The following is a 13,543-nucleotide window of genomic DNA, read 5'->3' on the forward strand; positions in this document are numbered from 1 at the left end:
GTTCATGAACTCCCTCTTCATCCAAGCTGAGATCCACTGACTTATCATTGGTCATCAGGAAAAAAGATGTTTTTGTTTTATTTTTAATCTGTTTCAATATTAAGAAGCAGTTCACCTGAGTGTAGTGGTCATAAAAATATAGATATCAGAATGTTTGTCTATTAAAGCTCATTTTATTAATTGGAGAATTTACTCTAGGGCTTCATTAGAGCTTATTTACCATTACTTATACGTAAAATGACCACGTTGGTATTTCTGATTCATAGCACATTAGCAGTCACCAGTTAGAAGGGACAACTAGAAGTGTAGTACATGGATGTCATTGTAGGACATAGCTGATGGATGGCATGGAAGGACACAGATGACCGGTAGAAGCTTCTTAGTGAAGTTAAATGGCCAGGGTTTAGGAGCTAGAACCATTAGTGTGGGAGTCCACAACCCCATAAGTCTTGTTAGGTTTTGAAATTCCTATTTTAACATTCTGGGAAGCATTTCCACCCAAATGGTTAAAAAAAAAAAAAAAAAAAGTGGCTTAATACTCAAGTAATCAGATTGACTTCTTAGTATAAAAGGTTTTTTCTCCATGCCTATTCTCATTCCATATGTGAATAAAGCATTAAGTTAAGAACTTTTTTTTCCTAGGAAATGTATTTTCTTCAAGTATGGATTAGGTGTTACAATATGTAGTATTCCTGGATTTTATGTAAAAGGCATGGTAACAAATGAGATAATCCATCAAAGTTAAAAGTAAATGCATTCTCTCATCTGATACATTGACCTACTCTTCTGTTGCTACACCTCCCCACACTTCCCCACCTCCCTGCTGAGATTTGGAGATTTGCTGGGCTGCACTATTCAGATAATTTACATCTCTGCCTCCTATTTCAGCTAAGCCACATTTTTAAATGCAGCTGTAAAGTACATGTTGCTGGACTTTCTCTTGGAACAAGGTCCTCTCACTTGGCCATATAGGGCATTTCTTTTTTTCTCTTCCCTTCCCCTGCTGATCACCAGTCTTTTATATATATATATATATATATATATATATATATATATATATACTTTGTTTTGTTTTGTTTTGTTTAAGATTTATTTGTTTGAGTCAGTGAGGAGGGGCAGAGGGAGAGGCAAAGAGTGAATCTGAAGTGGACTTACTGCTCTGGGCAGGGCTTCATCCTAGGACCCTGAGATCATGACCTGAGCCGAAAACAAGAGTCAGACACTTAACCAACAGAGCCACCCAGGTGCCTTGATAATTAGTCTTTTAAAGAATATTTATTTATTTTTTTAGTAATCTCTACACTCAACGTGGTGTTCAAACCCATGATCATGAGACCAAGAGTTACATAGTTTTCTGACTGAGCCAGCCAGACGCTAGTCTTTTATGCCATATATATATATATATATATATATATATATTTTTTTTTTTTTTTTTTTTTTTTAAGATTTTATATTTTGTTTGACAGAGCAAGCCAGAGAGCACAAATGGGTGGCGGTAAGGCAAAGAGAGAGGGAGAAGCAGACTCCCTGTGGATCAAGGAGCTCCACTCGGGCTCTATCCCAGGACTCTGGGATCATGACCTGAGCTGACAGCAGGTGCTTAACTGACTAAGCCACCCAGGTGCCCCTTTTAGGCCATGTTTTTAATTCCAGGCGTAGCTGATAAATTTTTAGGTGATAGCAGTGATACAGTGACAGCTAGAAGTCAGATTTAGCTTACAAATTTGTCTCATTTTACCTTTTGTATTTATTTATAAGAAGCAAGGAATTTGCCCTAAGCTCTAAACTGGAGTTAGTTAATGGTTTTCACACGTGAAGGGAAGGCTAGCAGGAATACTGATGTTGAAACGTGACCGTGCTTTATACTTCCCAAAAGCTCTCTGTCATATCTCTTTACCAAAAAAAAAAAAAAAAAAAAAAAAAAATTGTGCTTCTTTCTTGTGGTCAAGATTTATGGAATGTACTGTCTTTTGGCCTGTGCTTGGAAATTTGAAACATTCTTTAGCTGATGGTATGCTTATTGAAGGTGGTTTTACCGACTGTTGAGAGAGAGACATTCATCCCTCCTCACTTTTTGTGCCTTACACATCTAGGAATAAGGAAAAGAAAAATGTTAATTACGATAGATTTAATGAAATAAAATTTAAAAAGAGGTGTATAAAACGTTAAAATGCTTGGGTTTTTGAAATTTGCTTAAATATGCAGTAGTTTAGTTTGGTTCTTTTTTTTTTTTTTTTTTTTAAGTCTCTTACTCTGAAAAAAAATTTCAAACCTGTGAAAAAGTTTATCTGAATATACTACACACTTCTGTAAACTTTAACTTAAATTGACCAATTGTTAGGTTTTACCAAATTTGCATTCTCTGTCTTTCTGAAAACTGTTATTATGGTTAATACTTTCTTTTTTCTTTTTTTAAGATTTTATTTATTAATTTGACAGAGAGAAATCACAAGTAGACGGAGAGGCAGCCAGAGAGAGAGAGATAGGGAAGCAGGCTCCCTGCTGAGCAGAGAGCCCGATGCGGGACTCGATCCCAGGACCCTGAGATCATGACCTGAGCCGAAGGCAGCGGCTTAACCCACTGAGCCACCCAGGTGCCCCATGGTTAATACTTTCTAAACTGTAAAAATCTTTCTATTGCCAGGGTACGACACTTTCTGATCTCAGTCCTTTTGGATCATCACACACGGGTAATGACAATTCACAGAAAACTTCTGATCCTAAGCCATCTAACAAACGGACAAAAAGCATTTACACACCTTTAGAATTACAATACATAGAACTGAAACAACAGCAGAAAGATGCAATTTTGTGTGTGGAATGTGGATATAAATATAGATTCTTTGGGGAAGATGCAGAGGTAAGTTATTTTTTCAAATGCTCTTTCATGTTTTCATGTCCAGCCTTAAATATTTTCTGATATTTTTGTTTCATTTTCTGACTTTGTAAGAGAGCCAGTGATCAGTTGCCTTTTAAAATGCTGTCAAAGTCAAAACTGAGAATAAACACAGGTGAACTTGGCGGGTTTCTAGGCCCATAGGGGAGGACCAAAGGGACCCTTTTTGAAATTTTGTGCCTTTTCTCCATGTTCTTGTCCAATAACTTCCATCCACTATGAAATGATTGGATGAATCAGATAGTGAATGAACCACAGTCCTGTATTTAATGTTTCCTGATGCAGACTCAAGCGAGAAAACATTTTGAGATGAGATGGCCCGTTTACTCCTTTTTTTTTTTTTTAAAGATTTTTGTTTATTTATTTGACAGAGATCACAAGTAGGCAGAGAGGCAGGCAGAGAGAGAGGAAGAAGCAGGCTCCCAGCTAAGCAGAGAGCCCGATGCGGGGCTCGATCCCAGGACTCTGGGATCATGACCCGAGCCAAAGGCAGAGGCTTTAACCCACTGGGCCACCCAGGTGCCCCTGGCCCATTTACTCTTAAAAATTTTGATAGCCTGGAACATGGTTATGTCTCAGGGGAAGAGCACATTAAGTGCCCGACACCTGCAGAAGATGTTTGAAGTCTTATAGTTTCTTTTTAGGTCAGTCATCTTACTCTGTTAGTCCAAGTTGATTCTGTATTTAATTTTGAGGATTTGAAGTAGGCCAAAGTTAAGGTTAGAAGTGAATTTGAGCATTTTGTGGGCAAGTTTAAGGAAAGCATTGCTGTTGATGTCATGCATGGTTGTGATGATTCCACAACTTCAGATCTGTATCAGATATCAGACATTATCGGAGAGCAATGAGGTGTCACAGCCAACGTCTACCTCATGGACAGGAAGTGAAGACTTAGCCAACTTTTCTTCCAGTTTTTAAAATCCTGTTGTGGGCCTGAAAGCCGTGGTCTTTAGTTGAGGTGGCCATTTGCTGTTATGAAGTTAGACTTTGAAGCAGAGTCTAACTGAGAACAGGGACAGTGTGTTCCTTGAGGACAGGGACAGATACATAGTTGGCATCGTATAGGTAAAGGGGTGAAAGAAAATGTCATTCTCTGCCCTTCTTTCCAGGTCAAGTGGTAAGTTCAGCCTTACCACAGTAAGGGCTAATGTCTTCTGGCCTTGCAGTGAGGAACTAATACAGTTCAGAGTTGGGTGGGGCAGGGGAGTGACAATGTTGGATGAAAGTTCCATGACTCCAGTGGTCAATTTCTGAGCCTCTGAGCTTTCTAGAAGGTAGTGGGGAGTCAGGTGGTGGTGCTTGGTTCTGCATTCCTATCCTTTATTATGCATCGTACATTAGCTAACCAGACCAGGTGGTTCTCTTCTCACTTCCTCAAAGATGCTGTCTGTCCAAGTAGCTTCAGAATTTATGTAAAGTCCTCATTTTCAGTGTTTGGATGCTTTGTTGCAAATTCTTTCTCTTAGAGTTTCACACTCTGTGAATTGACTAGTCCTTGTGCAGGGAGAGCTCAGCACTTTAAGGTTTTGCTAGATCTAGGGACATAGAAGACCTGTCCTGTTTTTCCCTGTCATTTATAGGTAGAGATGTTGGCCCTGAGGTTAGGCTTTGAGAACTGCCAAAAATCTATTAAACCATAGGCTTCTATATGGGAAATGTCTTCTAAACTTTTTATTGGTATACCACACAGATAGAGAAGTGTGCGGATCATAGGTGTATACCTTGGTGGCTTTTTAGCAAAGTGAGCAAACACCACACAGGGACTCTTGAAAGAGAAATTTACTGATAACTCTCTTTTTAAATTTTTTAGATTGCAGCCCGGGAGCTCAATATTTATTGTCATTTAGATCACAACTTTATGACAGCAAGCATACCTACTCACAGACTGTTTGTTCACGTACGCCGCCTCGTGGCAAAGGGATATAAGGTCAGCTTTGGCTTTGGCTTGCACAAACGGGATTGGAATCCCTTCCAGAGAGTGAAAACATGTTCTGTAAGGTGGTAGGTTGTAATTGGAATTTGGGATTTGGGAAATGAAATTGTGTCACAGTTAATGGTGGTATATCTTCATCAGTTTCTAGTGTACTAAAATTTTAAGGTAAATTTTAAAAACCTCTGTGATAGAGACTTTCTTAGTGACTTATCCACACTTGCAAACTCTTTGTGGTGGTTATTACTAAAGCCCTATATCTGGACATTGTGGACAAATGTGTTTATTTTACATGTTTCAGAATTAACCTTTTGAAGTCTACAAATGTGTTTCTTTAAAACAATTTCCATCAGGTTTGATATTCAGTGTTTATTTTTATTGAAGGTGGGAGTTGTGAAGCAGACGGAAACTGCAGCATTAAAGGCGGTTGGGGACAACAGAAGTTCACTGTTTTCCCGGAAACTGACTGCTCTTTATACAAAATCTACACTCATTGGAGAAGATATCCTTTTTGAGTAGTTTTTCTCGTAACTGTTAGAGTCTTTGTTTTATTTATTTATTTATTTATTTATTTATTTATTTATTTATTTTATTTATTGACATATAATGTATTATTTGCCTCAGGGGTACAGGTCTGTGACTCATCAGGTTTACACATTTCGCAGCACTCACCATAGCACATACCCTCCCCAGTGTCCATCATCTAGCCACGCCATCCCTCCGCTTGCCATCCCCAAAGTCTTTGTTTTAAATAACATTTTTATTGAACTGTTCTTGAAATGGGTACCTTTCTGATGAGATGAGGCATTCTGGTTACCTTGCCCTTTGATTAGTGTGTTAGTGAACAGGGAAAGGTTGGTAGGGGTTGGGAACAAGCATTTTCAAATGCAGTTGTGAAAAGAGAGTTATACTTTAAGAACAAAAGAAGAGAGCCTGGTGATAGCAGGTTGGCAGCTAATTTGAGCTGCACCTTCCCTAGACTTCCCTTCCCTGATTAGGTGCTTAGGGCCTATAGGCTCCTCTGAATCTTCCTGAGGTAAGACCTAAAAAGACAGCTTATTAACTTCAGAATGTGAAAAGAATACTACAGAGTTAGCACAGAGTTGACTCCCTATAAAGGATAATAGATGGGCCATCCTCACTAATTATTAGCTTCATAAAAGTTTTATTTTATTTATTTTTTACTTTTTTTTTTTTTTAAAGATTTTATTTATTTATTTGACAGAGAGAGATTACAAGTAGGCAGAGAGGCAGGCAGAGAGAGAGGAGGAAGCAGGCTCCCTGCTGAGCAGAGAGCCCGATGCAGGACTCGATCCCAGGACCCTGAGATCATGACCTGAGCCGAAGGCAGCGGCTTAACCCACTGAGCCACCCAGGCGCCCCTATTTTTTACTTTTTTTTAGAAAGAGTGCTGGGGGGCGTGGCAGAGGAGAGAGGGAATCTTAAGCAGACTACGTGCTAAGCAGGGAGCCCAATGTGGGGCTCGGTCTCCTGACCCTGAGATCATGACGTGAGCTGGATCATGACCAACCTTGAGTTGGATGCTTAACTGACTGTGCCACCCAGGTGCCCCCCAAATTTTGTTATTTTTGAAAATAGATTGTAGGTGAAGCTTTCTCACTTTGTAAGAATCCTCAGTGTGCACAGTGATTGCCCCCCCCCCCAATTTTATGGTCATTCATAAATTCAAATGAATTATGTGAAGCAAAATGATTCTAATGGCAAAATGTAAAATTCTGTCTATTTTTTAGAAACCAGAGGCACCTGTGTGGCTTAGTCGTTTAAGTGTTTCACTCTTGATTTAGGCTCATGATCTCAGGGTTGTGAGATCGAGCCCTGTATCAGGCCAACTGCTGGCTGTGGAGCCTGCTTCAGATTCTTTCTTTCCATTTGCTTCTGCCCCTCAAAACCTCTAAAAAAATAAAAAATAAAAATAAACCAAATAACTGTATATGAAATGGGACAAAGATGCATTTTAAAATGTGTTTCCTATGTGATGGGATCAGGTCTCAATAAAAATATAGAGATAAAGTCTTAGAAGTTATTGTGTGAAAGCAGTATTTCTTTTATGGTTTTTTACAAACCTGCCTATTAAGAGACTTGGTTAGCTTCTACCAAAATTACAACGACTATTTTGTTCCATTAATATCGTGGATAGAAAGAGCTATTACTGAGTAGACCCCCAAACCGTTAACAGTTCTCTGTGGTTCTAAGCTGATCAGGCTGTAAGAACCTGGTAATTTTATCACTTCTTTTGCTCAACTTGAGTTGAGTTTGCTAAGACGGTATACCTCCCTGCTTCTCTTTTGCTGTTGCTACAGCTCGTACCTGCTGATGTCACAGTTCGTTGTTTTCAGATTGACTTCTGAAAATGACCCAAATCAGCATTTATCCCTGAAAAGTTAATTAACGGACTCATTGCATATACATTCATGCATACACGCATTATGTTTCTCTTTTCTTCTTTGGTTTTCTTTAGCCATGTCTTTTAAAAGTTCTCTTGCTTTTTCTGAGAGCCTTAGGCACTTTAAAGGAGGAAAGTAATTTACACTATTTTAGTGTATTCATGCTTTGACTTGTGGAATTAAGCATTATGGGATTGTTAAGGATTCAAGTCTTAGCATTATCCAAGTAAAAAAGCAGATTACTATTTCAGCTTCCATGAGGGTACTCTCGTAGGCCTTTTGGGAGGTGAGAAGACAGTAGTTGTCTGTCCTTACAAGCCTCATATCTTAGAGAAGATAAGGCCTGTAACTATATATAATCAGAAGAATGAAGGCTTTATGGAAGATTGTGCACAGAGCAAAAATGTCTGGGAAAGTGAACCATTATTTTAAAGGAGAAAGCAGATAATGGGAATGTGGCATATAATTTTCTTTAATGATTATTACATGTGAACCCTTTAGTCAAGCTGGATGATGCTGTAAATGTCGATGAGATAATCACTGATACTTCTACTAGCTTTCTTCTGTGTATCTGTGAAAATAAGGAAAACGTTAAGGACAGAAAAAAGGGGAACATTTTTATTGGAATTGTGGTAAGTGCTTTGTAGGTAAGGACGAATGATAGATGTTCTTGGTATGTGTCTCTGTGAGTACTCATGTATGGCTTACAGTGAGACTGTCTGATGAAATGTGCCCTCAAGTAAGTGTACTGGGAAGACATTTTCCTTATAATTTTATATGTTAAATCACTAGTTAAGATTTTCTTATGTGGCTACTTGGCACTCTGCGCTCTGGAGACATCCAGGTAGTTTCTGTCCGTGCGCTCTAGGAGTTTGGGTTCAGGATGGACACAGTGATGGGCATGGGTATGGATAAGATAGAGCAGAAGAAAACACTAAGCCGACACATGGCATGGTAGTAAAGAGTTTTATACATTTCCTCTAGGGTTTTAAAATTGAATAATGATGGGATCGTTGAATGTCGATTTGGAGGAAAGGCAGTAGTTACGGGGAAATGATTCTTGGTGAATACAAAACTCTATGTTTAATTAACATTAAGAATACTTATTGTCATTCTTCTAGAGAAATATAATTTGTGAATCATAGTTTTATTGATTTTTTTCCCTCTAGCAATTTGTGAATAAATTTGCCCATTTACAGACCTAACTGAACTCTGCTCAGAACCTTAAACTTTTTAGTGCCCTTCAGAACTATTACTCCCGTGTTCTGTTGTAAGTGAAGACAAAGTAGGACTCCTTGTCCAAATAGTAACTCATTCTCTTTGTTTTTTCTAACTTTTAGAGTAAGCTGCAATATCAACAAAAATTCTTACAACCCAGATGTCTCCAAAGTACTTTTTATACCTTATTCTGGTTGGATTACTCTTTGCTAACTTGATGTTTGCTTAGCCAGTAAACCTTTGTTTCAGGGAGTTAGCATTACTGTTGGGTGGCTCTAAATGATTTTTTTTTTCTTACCCTTGAGAAGTACTTTTTATCTAGCCACAGGAAAATTGGATCTATTTACAAACAGTAAGGTTATTTGTTTTTAAGCTTTAATATGTATAATGTGCTATTTTATATTTATCCTCAACTCAGTCTAAAGAACAGAGCAGATAGTATACACTTCCTCCTTAGTGCTTGCTGCCAGTGTTAATGATTGTGTATGAATTGGGATGTGAGAGAGAAATGCCTCTCCTGTGTTGTCCTATCCTTGAACTCAGTGACTGCTTTTGGGCTGATGACATCTAGGCTCTGAGTCGAGGCTGTTCCTCCCTCCTGAGCTCCAGCTTCCTGCATCGAACTTTATCCTGGGCACGGCACTCAGGATTTGTCTTCAGTCCTCAAAATCAGTGTGGCTGTAATGGATCTCTTCTTTTTTTTTTTTTTTTTTCCCTCAGGACTGTTATTTGCTGGGTCCCTATTGTGATGAGTGTCATGTGTTCCTCTTTTACTACCTAGGAGTTATCTGCTGGATAGTGGCAGTGTAAAATCAAAGGTTTAAATGTTGATAGTACTACTGCAATAGGGCCCTTGACCTTCACTTTGGGCAGCGCACAGCTTTATACAGACTGACTTTGGATTTCTCAGTGTCACGTATCACATCATAATAAATGTTGCGAGCATTCCAATATAGACCATTTCTCTGATTTAAAAAAGGCAAAGGGTAATTAGGCTGATAAATTTGTTACTTGAACTTTCGTAGCTAGCTTTTGTAAATGTTTGATTTGTAGATTGGGAGATAAATTTACTTATGTATATTAATATACTTATAGTCCAGCTATCTGGGCACTAGAGAAGCCCTCTGGCCTAGAATTAAGGAAGTTCCTTGAGCCAAAAATGAGGGACTTCAAAAACTTATATTCAAAAGAAAAAAATTAATAAAACAGAGTGCATAGTTATAGTAGTTATAGTAATGTGAGACAACCACGTAGGTCAGAAAATAGAATACCGTGTAGCGAAGGGCCCCATGCCTTCAGCAGAGGGAATTTTATTTTTTATTTTTTAATTTTTTTTAAAGATTTTTATTTATTGATTTGACAGAGAGAGATCACAAGTGGGCAGAGAGGCAGGCAAAGAGAGAGGGGGAAGCAGGCTCCCCGCTGAGCAGAGAGCCGGATGCGGGGCTCAATCCCAGGACCCTGAGATCATGACCCGAGCCGAAGGCAGAGGCTTAACCCACTGAGCCACCCAGGCATCCCGAGCAGAGGGAATTTTAATGCAGACTTTAATGATAATAATTTCTTTGCTTTAAGTTCCAGTTTTACCACCTTAAACTATATATAAATGTAAATATATTGTGTGTATCTTTTTGGATCTTGCTCCTTTTCTTTACAAACTACTATTTGTATATGAGATTTATTTACCTGTGTTACTGTAGTAGTATTTTCATTGTCATTGCTCCGTTGTATTTTATTGTATGTTTTATACTTTATTCATTCTTCCATTAATGGACATGTGGGTTCTTTGTAGTTTTTGGTTGTACAGAGAAGGCTGTTAGAAACCTTTTTGTGCATGCCTCTGATATGTACCTAGCTGAGTTTCGTGTATGGGTGTTCACGACTTACCGAGAAAATACCGTGTGGTTTTCCTAAGAGGCTGTGTCGGTTGACTTTGTCGGCAGTGTTTGAGTATAGGGATGAGTGTGACTAAGGCCGGCTGTAGCTAGTGCCATGCCTTCCTTAAGCATCAGCAGTGGACAAGAGTGAGGCTGCATGACCCTGGGCTCCACCACTTTATCACCCTGCAGCCTTGCATAGATTCCTTAACTTTTTTCCTCTTCCAAATCATGATTTTTTTCCAGGTTATCTTTGCTATGGCTTAGGATGATGGGGCGTAGCTTTTAGTTTTCACAGTTGTTTCCCTGGATAGATTCGCTACTTGGGATTCAGAGTTTGTTATATATATACACACACACATACACACACGTCTGTTTTTTTTTTGCAAAAATTATAATTTCATTGATTAATTTTATATAATGAAGTAGAAATTTACTACTACTCTGGTGGCCACATTACTAGGAACTTATTACTTTTAGTTGTGATAACTGCTAAGTGTACAGAACTGTATACTTTGTAAAGCTTTCATGATTCTTTTGTAATTTGGCCCTTGCAGTAATCTGAAGATTAGAGCAGGCTGGTTTATTCCCACCTCAAGAGGAGGAAACTGAGGGTCTGGGGACTTGTAAGAGTCACTCTGTCAGTTTTGTTGGATCTAAGACTTAACTCAGAGTGTCTCTAAAATCCCATCTAGCATAGCTTATATATTGGTGAGTCTGACTTCCTACGTAAGAGTCTTGAAAAGTACACAGGTTTTAAAACTCTTTAGAAATGGACTACCTGCTAAAGAGTTTATCCTCTTTACTGTTTCCATGTTTATAATGTGTCAGGGTTATAATTGGGCAACATATTTTGTCTGTGACATAGTGTTTTGCTTTCAGGGAGTGCAGCCTGCCACAGGTGAGGTGGTGTTTGACAGTTTCCAGGACTCTGCTTCCCGTTCAGAGCTGGAGACGCGGATACTGTGCCTGCAGCCGGTGGAGCTGCTGCTTCCCTCACACTTGTCAGAGCAGACGGAGACGCTCGTGCACAGAGCTACAGCTGCCAGGTAAGATGGCACCGCACTGAAGAATAACACTGAGTTTGAAATCTGATCTGAAATCAGATTTAATTCCTGAATTGGTGCTTACTAAATTTATTAAGGTTGTTAAAAAGTTTTTACTTACAAAAATGTTTTTTTTTTTTAAAGATTTTATTTATTTATTTGACAGAGAGAGATCACAAGTAGGCAGAGAGGCAGGCAGAGAGAGAGAGGAGGAAGCAGGCTCCCCGCTGAGCAGAGAGCCCGATGTGGGGCTCGATCCCAGAACCCTGGGATCATGACCTGAGCCGAAGGCAGAGGCTTTAACCCACTGAGCCACCCAGGCACCCAACAGAAATGTTTGAACAGTAGTCCTGGAAATGTCAAAAAAGAAAAAAAAAATTACCCTTAATATCACCTTAATGTAGGTCTTTTAAAAGGGTGTAATAGTATTTGGTAATGAACTTCAGTTTCTGGAGGTAATTTAGAGTTCATTTCTTATAAAGGTTAAGTAAATTTGTAAGTGCTTTATCTGCACTGCGAGTTTTAATTGGTGGTTCTGTAGGAATGTTACTAATTAGATTTAAGGTCGCACTTATGAGGCAGTGCGCTAGGCACTGGCATACAGAAGAAGGGGGTGTGGTTGTGGTCTGCATCTTGCAGAGTTTATAATCCAGCAGGAGAGGCATATTTGTACATACCTAACTGGATTCACAAAGCCTGGTATGTTAAGTTACAAACATGAAGATACCTTTTTGAGAGCATTTCATACCGCTACCTGGAGGAGTGTCAGGGGAGAAAAGACACTGGAAAGGTGGACTGGGGATCCAGTGGAGAGGATTCTAGATGGAGGAATTTGGACTTTAGATGAGGCAGGAGAGCCCCTAAAGACTGTCAGGTTGGCAGATCAGTCAGAAAATCAAACTAATTGATTAAGTGAAGTTCCATGTATTTTTTTTTTTTTTTCGAGTTAGGAGTGTTCTGTTTTCATTTGAATTGAACTTCTTTCTAGGTAGCTTTCATAATGTATTTTTTTGATTCTGCTAATCCATGGTCATTTGGGAAAAACTGGGAGTTACCAGAAAAAATCAAAAGGAAGAGCTAAAAATAAGTCAAATCCTATAACAGAGAAATAATTACTCTTAAACGTCTCGGTGTATTATTTCTATGTATGTCACCTTTATAAACTTGGATTCATGTTGCAAAATCAGTTTTGTGTTGTTTTTTTTAACCTTAAAATCCTCATACTTTTTTTGTGGAAAATTTTATTTTATTTTATTTTATTTTATTATGGTAAATTTCAAACATATACAAAATTATACAGAATATGGCAGTGAACTCCCCATGAATCCATCAATCAGCTTAAACATTGCTCAACTCAGCCAATTTCATTTCTTGCATATTCCTACTCCCCCCTCACCTTGATTTACTTGAAGCAAATTCTAGAGGGCATCATATCATCTACTAATATGTCAGTGAGTAGTCATTGAAAACAATGTGACTACATATCATTCAGTCATGTAAATGGATAATTTTTCCATTTCCCTTTTGTTATGCTGCATTCATTTTTCAGTTTTTCAAATATTGCTGTGATAAATATCCATGCATAGAAATACTTGTGTGCATTTTTGATTATTTCCTTAAGCTAAATTCCTATGAGTGGAATTACTGGGTCAAAGATATAAGTATTAAAACTCTTGGTTGCTTGCTAGAATTAGTAATATCAGTTTATACTTCTACCCCTACCAAATAGGAGAGTTGCTTGAACCTTGTTAACATTGGAGCATTTAAAGAATCTCTGCTGATTAGATAGATGAAAAATTCTGCATCAGATCCCCTTATTTTATTGTCCTTTTCTGACAGTGAGTTAAAACTTGAATAACTGAAGTGCCTGGGTGGCTCAGATGGTTAAGTGTCTGCCTTCGACTCCGGTCATGATCCCAGGGTCCTGGGCTCTCTGCTCGGTGGGGAGCCTGCTTCTCCCTCTACCTCTCCCTGCTGCTCTGCCGCCTGCCCCGTCAAATAAATAAATAAAATCTAAAAAAAAAAAAAACACTTGAATAATTGAAAGTGAGGCAGTAGACTGATAAACGGTGCTGCTCTTGAAGACCTAAAAAAATTAAGTCTTCTAAAATTAGTCTTCTGTGTCCAATATTTTGTATCTTTTTTTTTTCAGTTTTCTTTGTAACTGCATA

At 38.5% G+C, this 13,543-nt stretch overlaps 1 protein-coding gene across 1 annotated transcript in view; it reads left to right on the forward strand.

Annotated features, from left to right (window-relative positions):
- Positions 1–237: 237 nt before the first annotated feature.
- The window catches only part of MSH3 (mutS homolog 3), a 170,856-nt gene continuing 157,550 nt past the window's right edge, over positions 238–13,543 (forward strand). Inside the window, exons 1-6 of the mRNA XM_059416382.1 lie at positions 238–249; positions 2,645–2,860; positions 4,707–4,823; positions 5,211–5,328; positions 7,718–7,863; positions 11,209–11,375. Of these exons, the coding sequence (XP_059272365.1) occupies positions 238–249; positions 2,645–2,860; positions 4,707–4,823; positions 5,211–5,328; positions 7,718–7,863; positions 11,209–11,375 (776 nt within the window). The remainder of the gene's footprint in view (positions 250–2,644; positions 2,861–4,706; positions 4,824–5,210; positions 5,329–7,717; positions 7,864–11,208; positions 11,376–13,543) is intronic.

The sequence above is a fragment of the Mustela nigripes genome, chromosome 12 (assembly GCF_022355385.1).
Source record: "Mustela nigripes isolate SB6536 chromosome 12, MUSNIG.SB6536, whole genome shotgun sequence".
Taxonomy (NCBI): Eukaryota; Metazoa; Chordata; class Mammalia; order Carnivora; family Mustelidae; genus Mustela; species Mustela nigripes.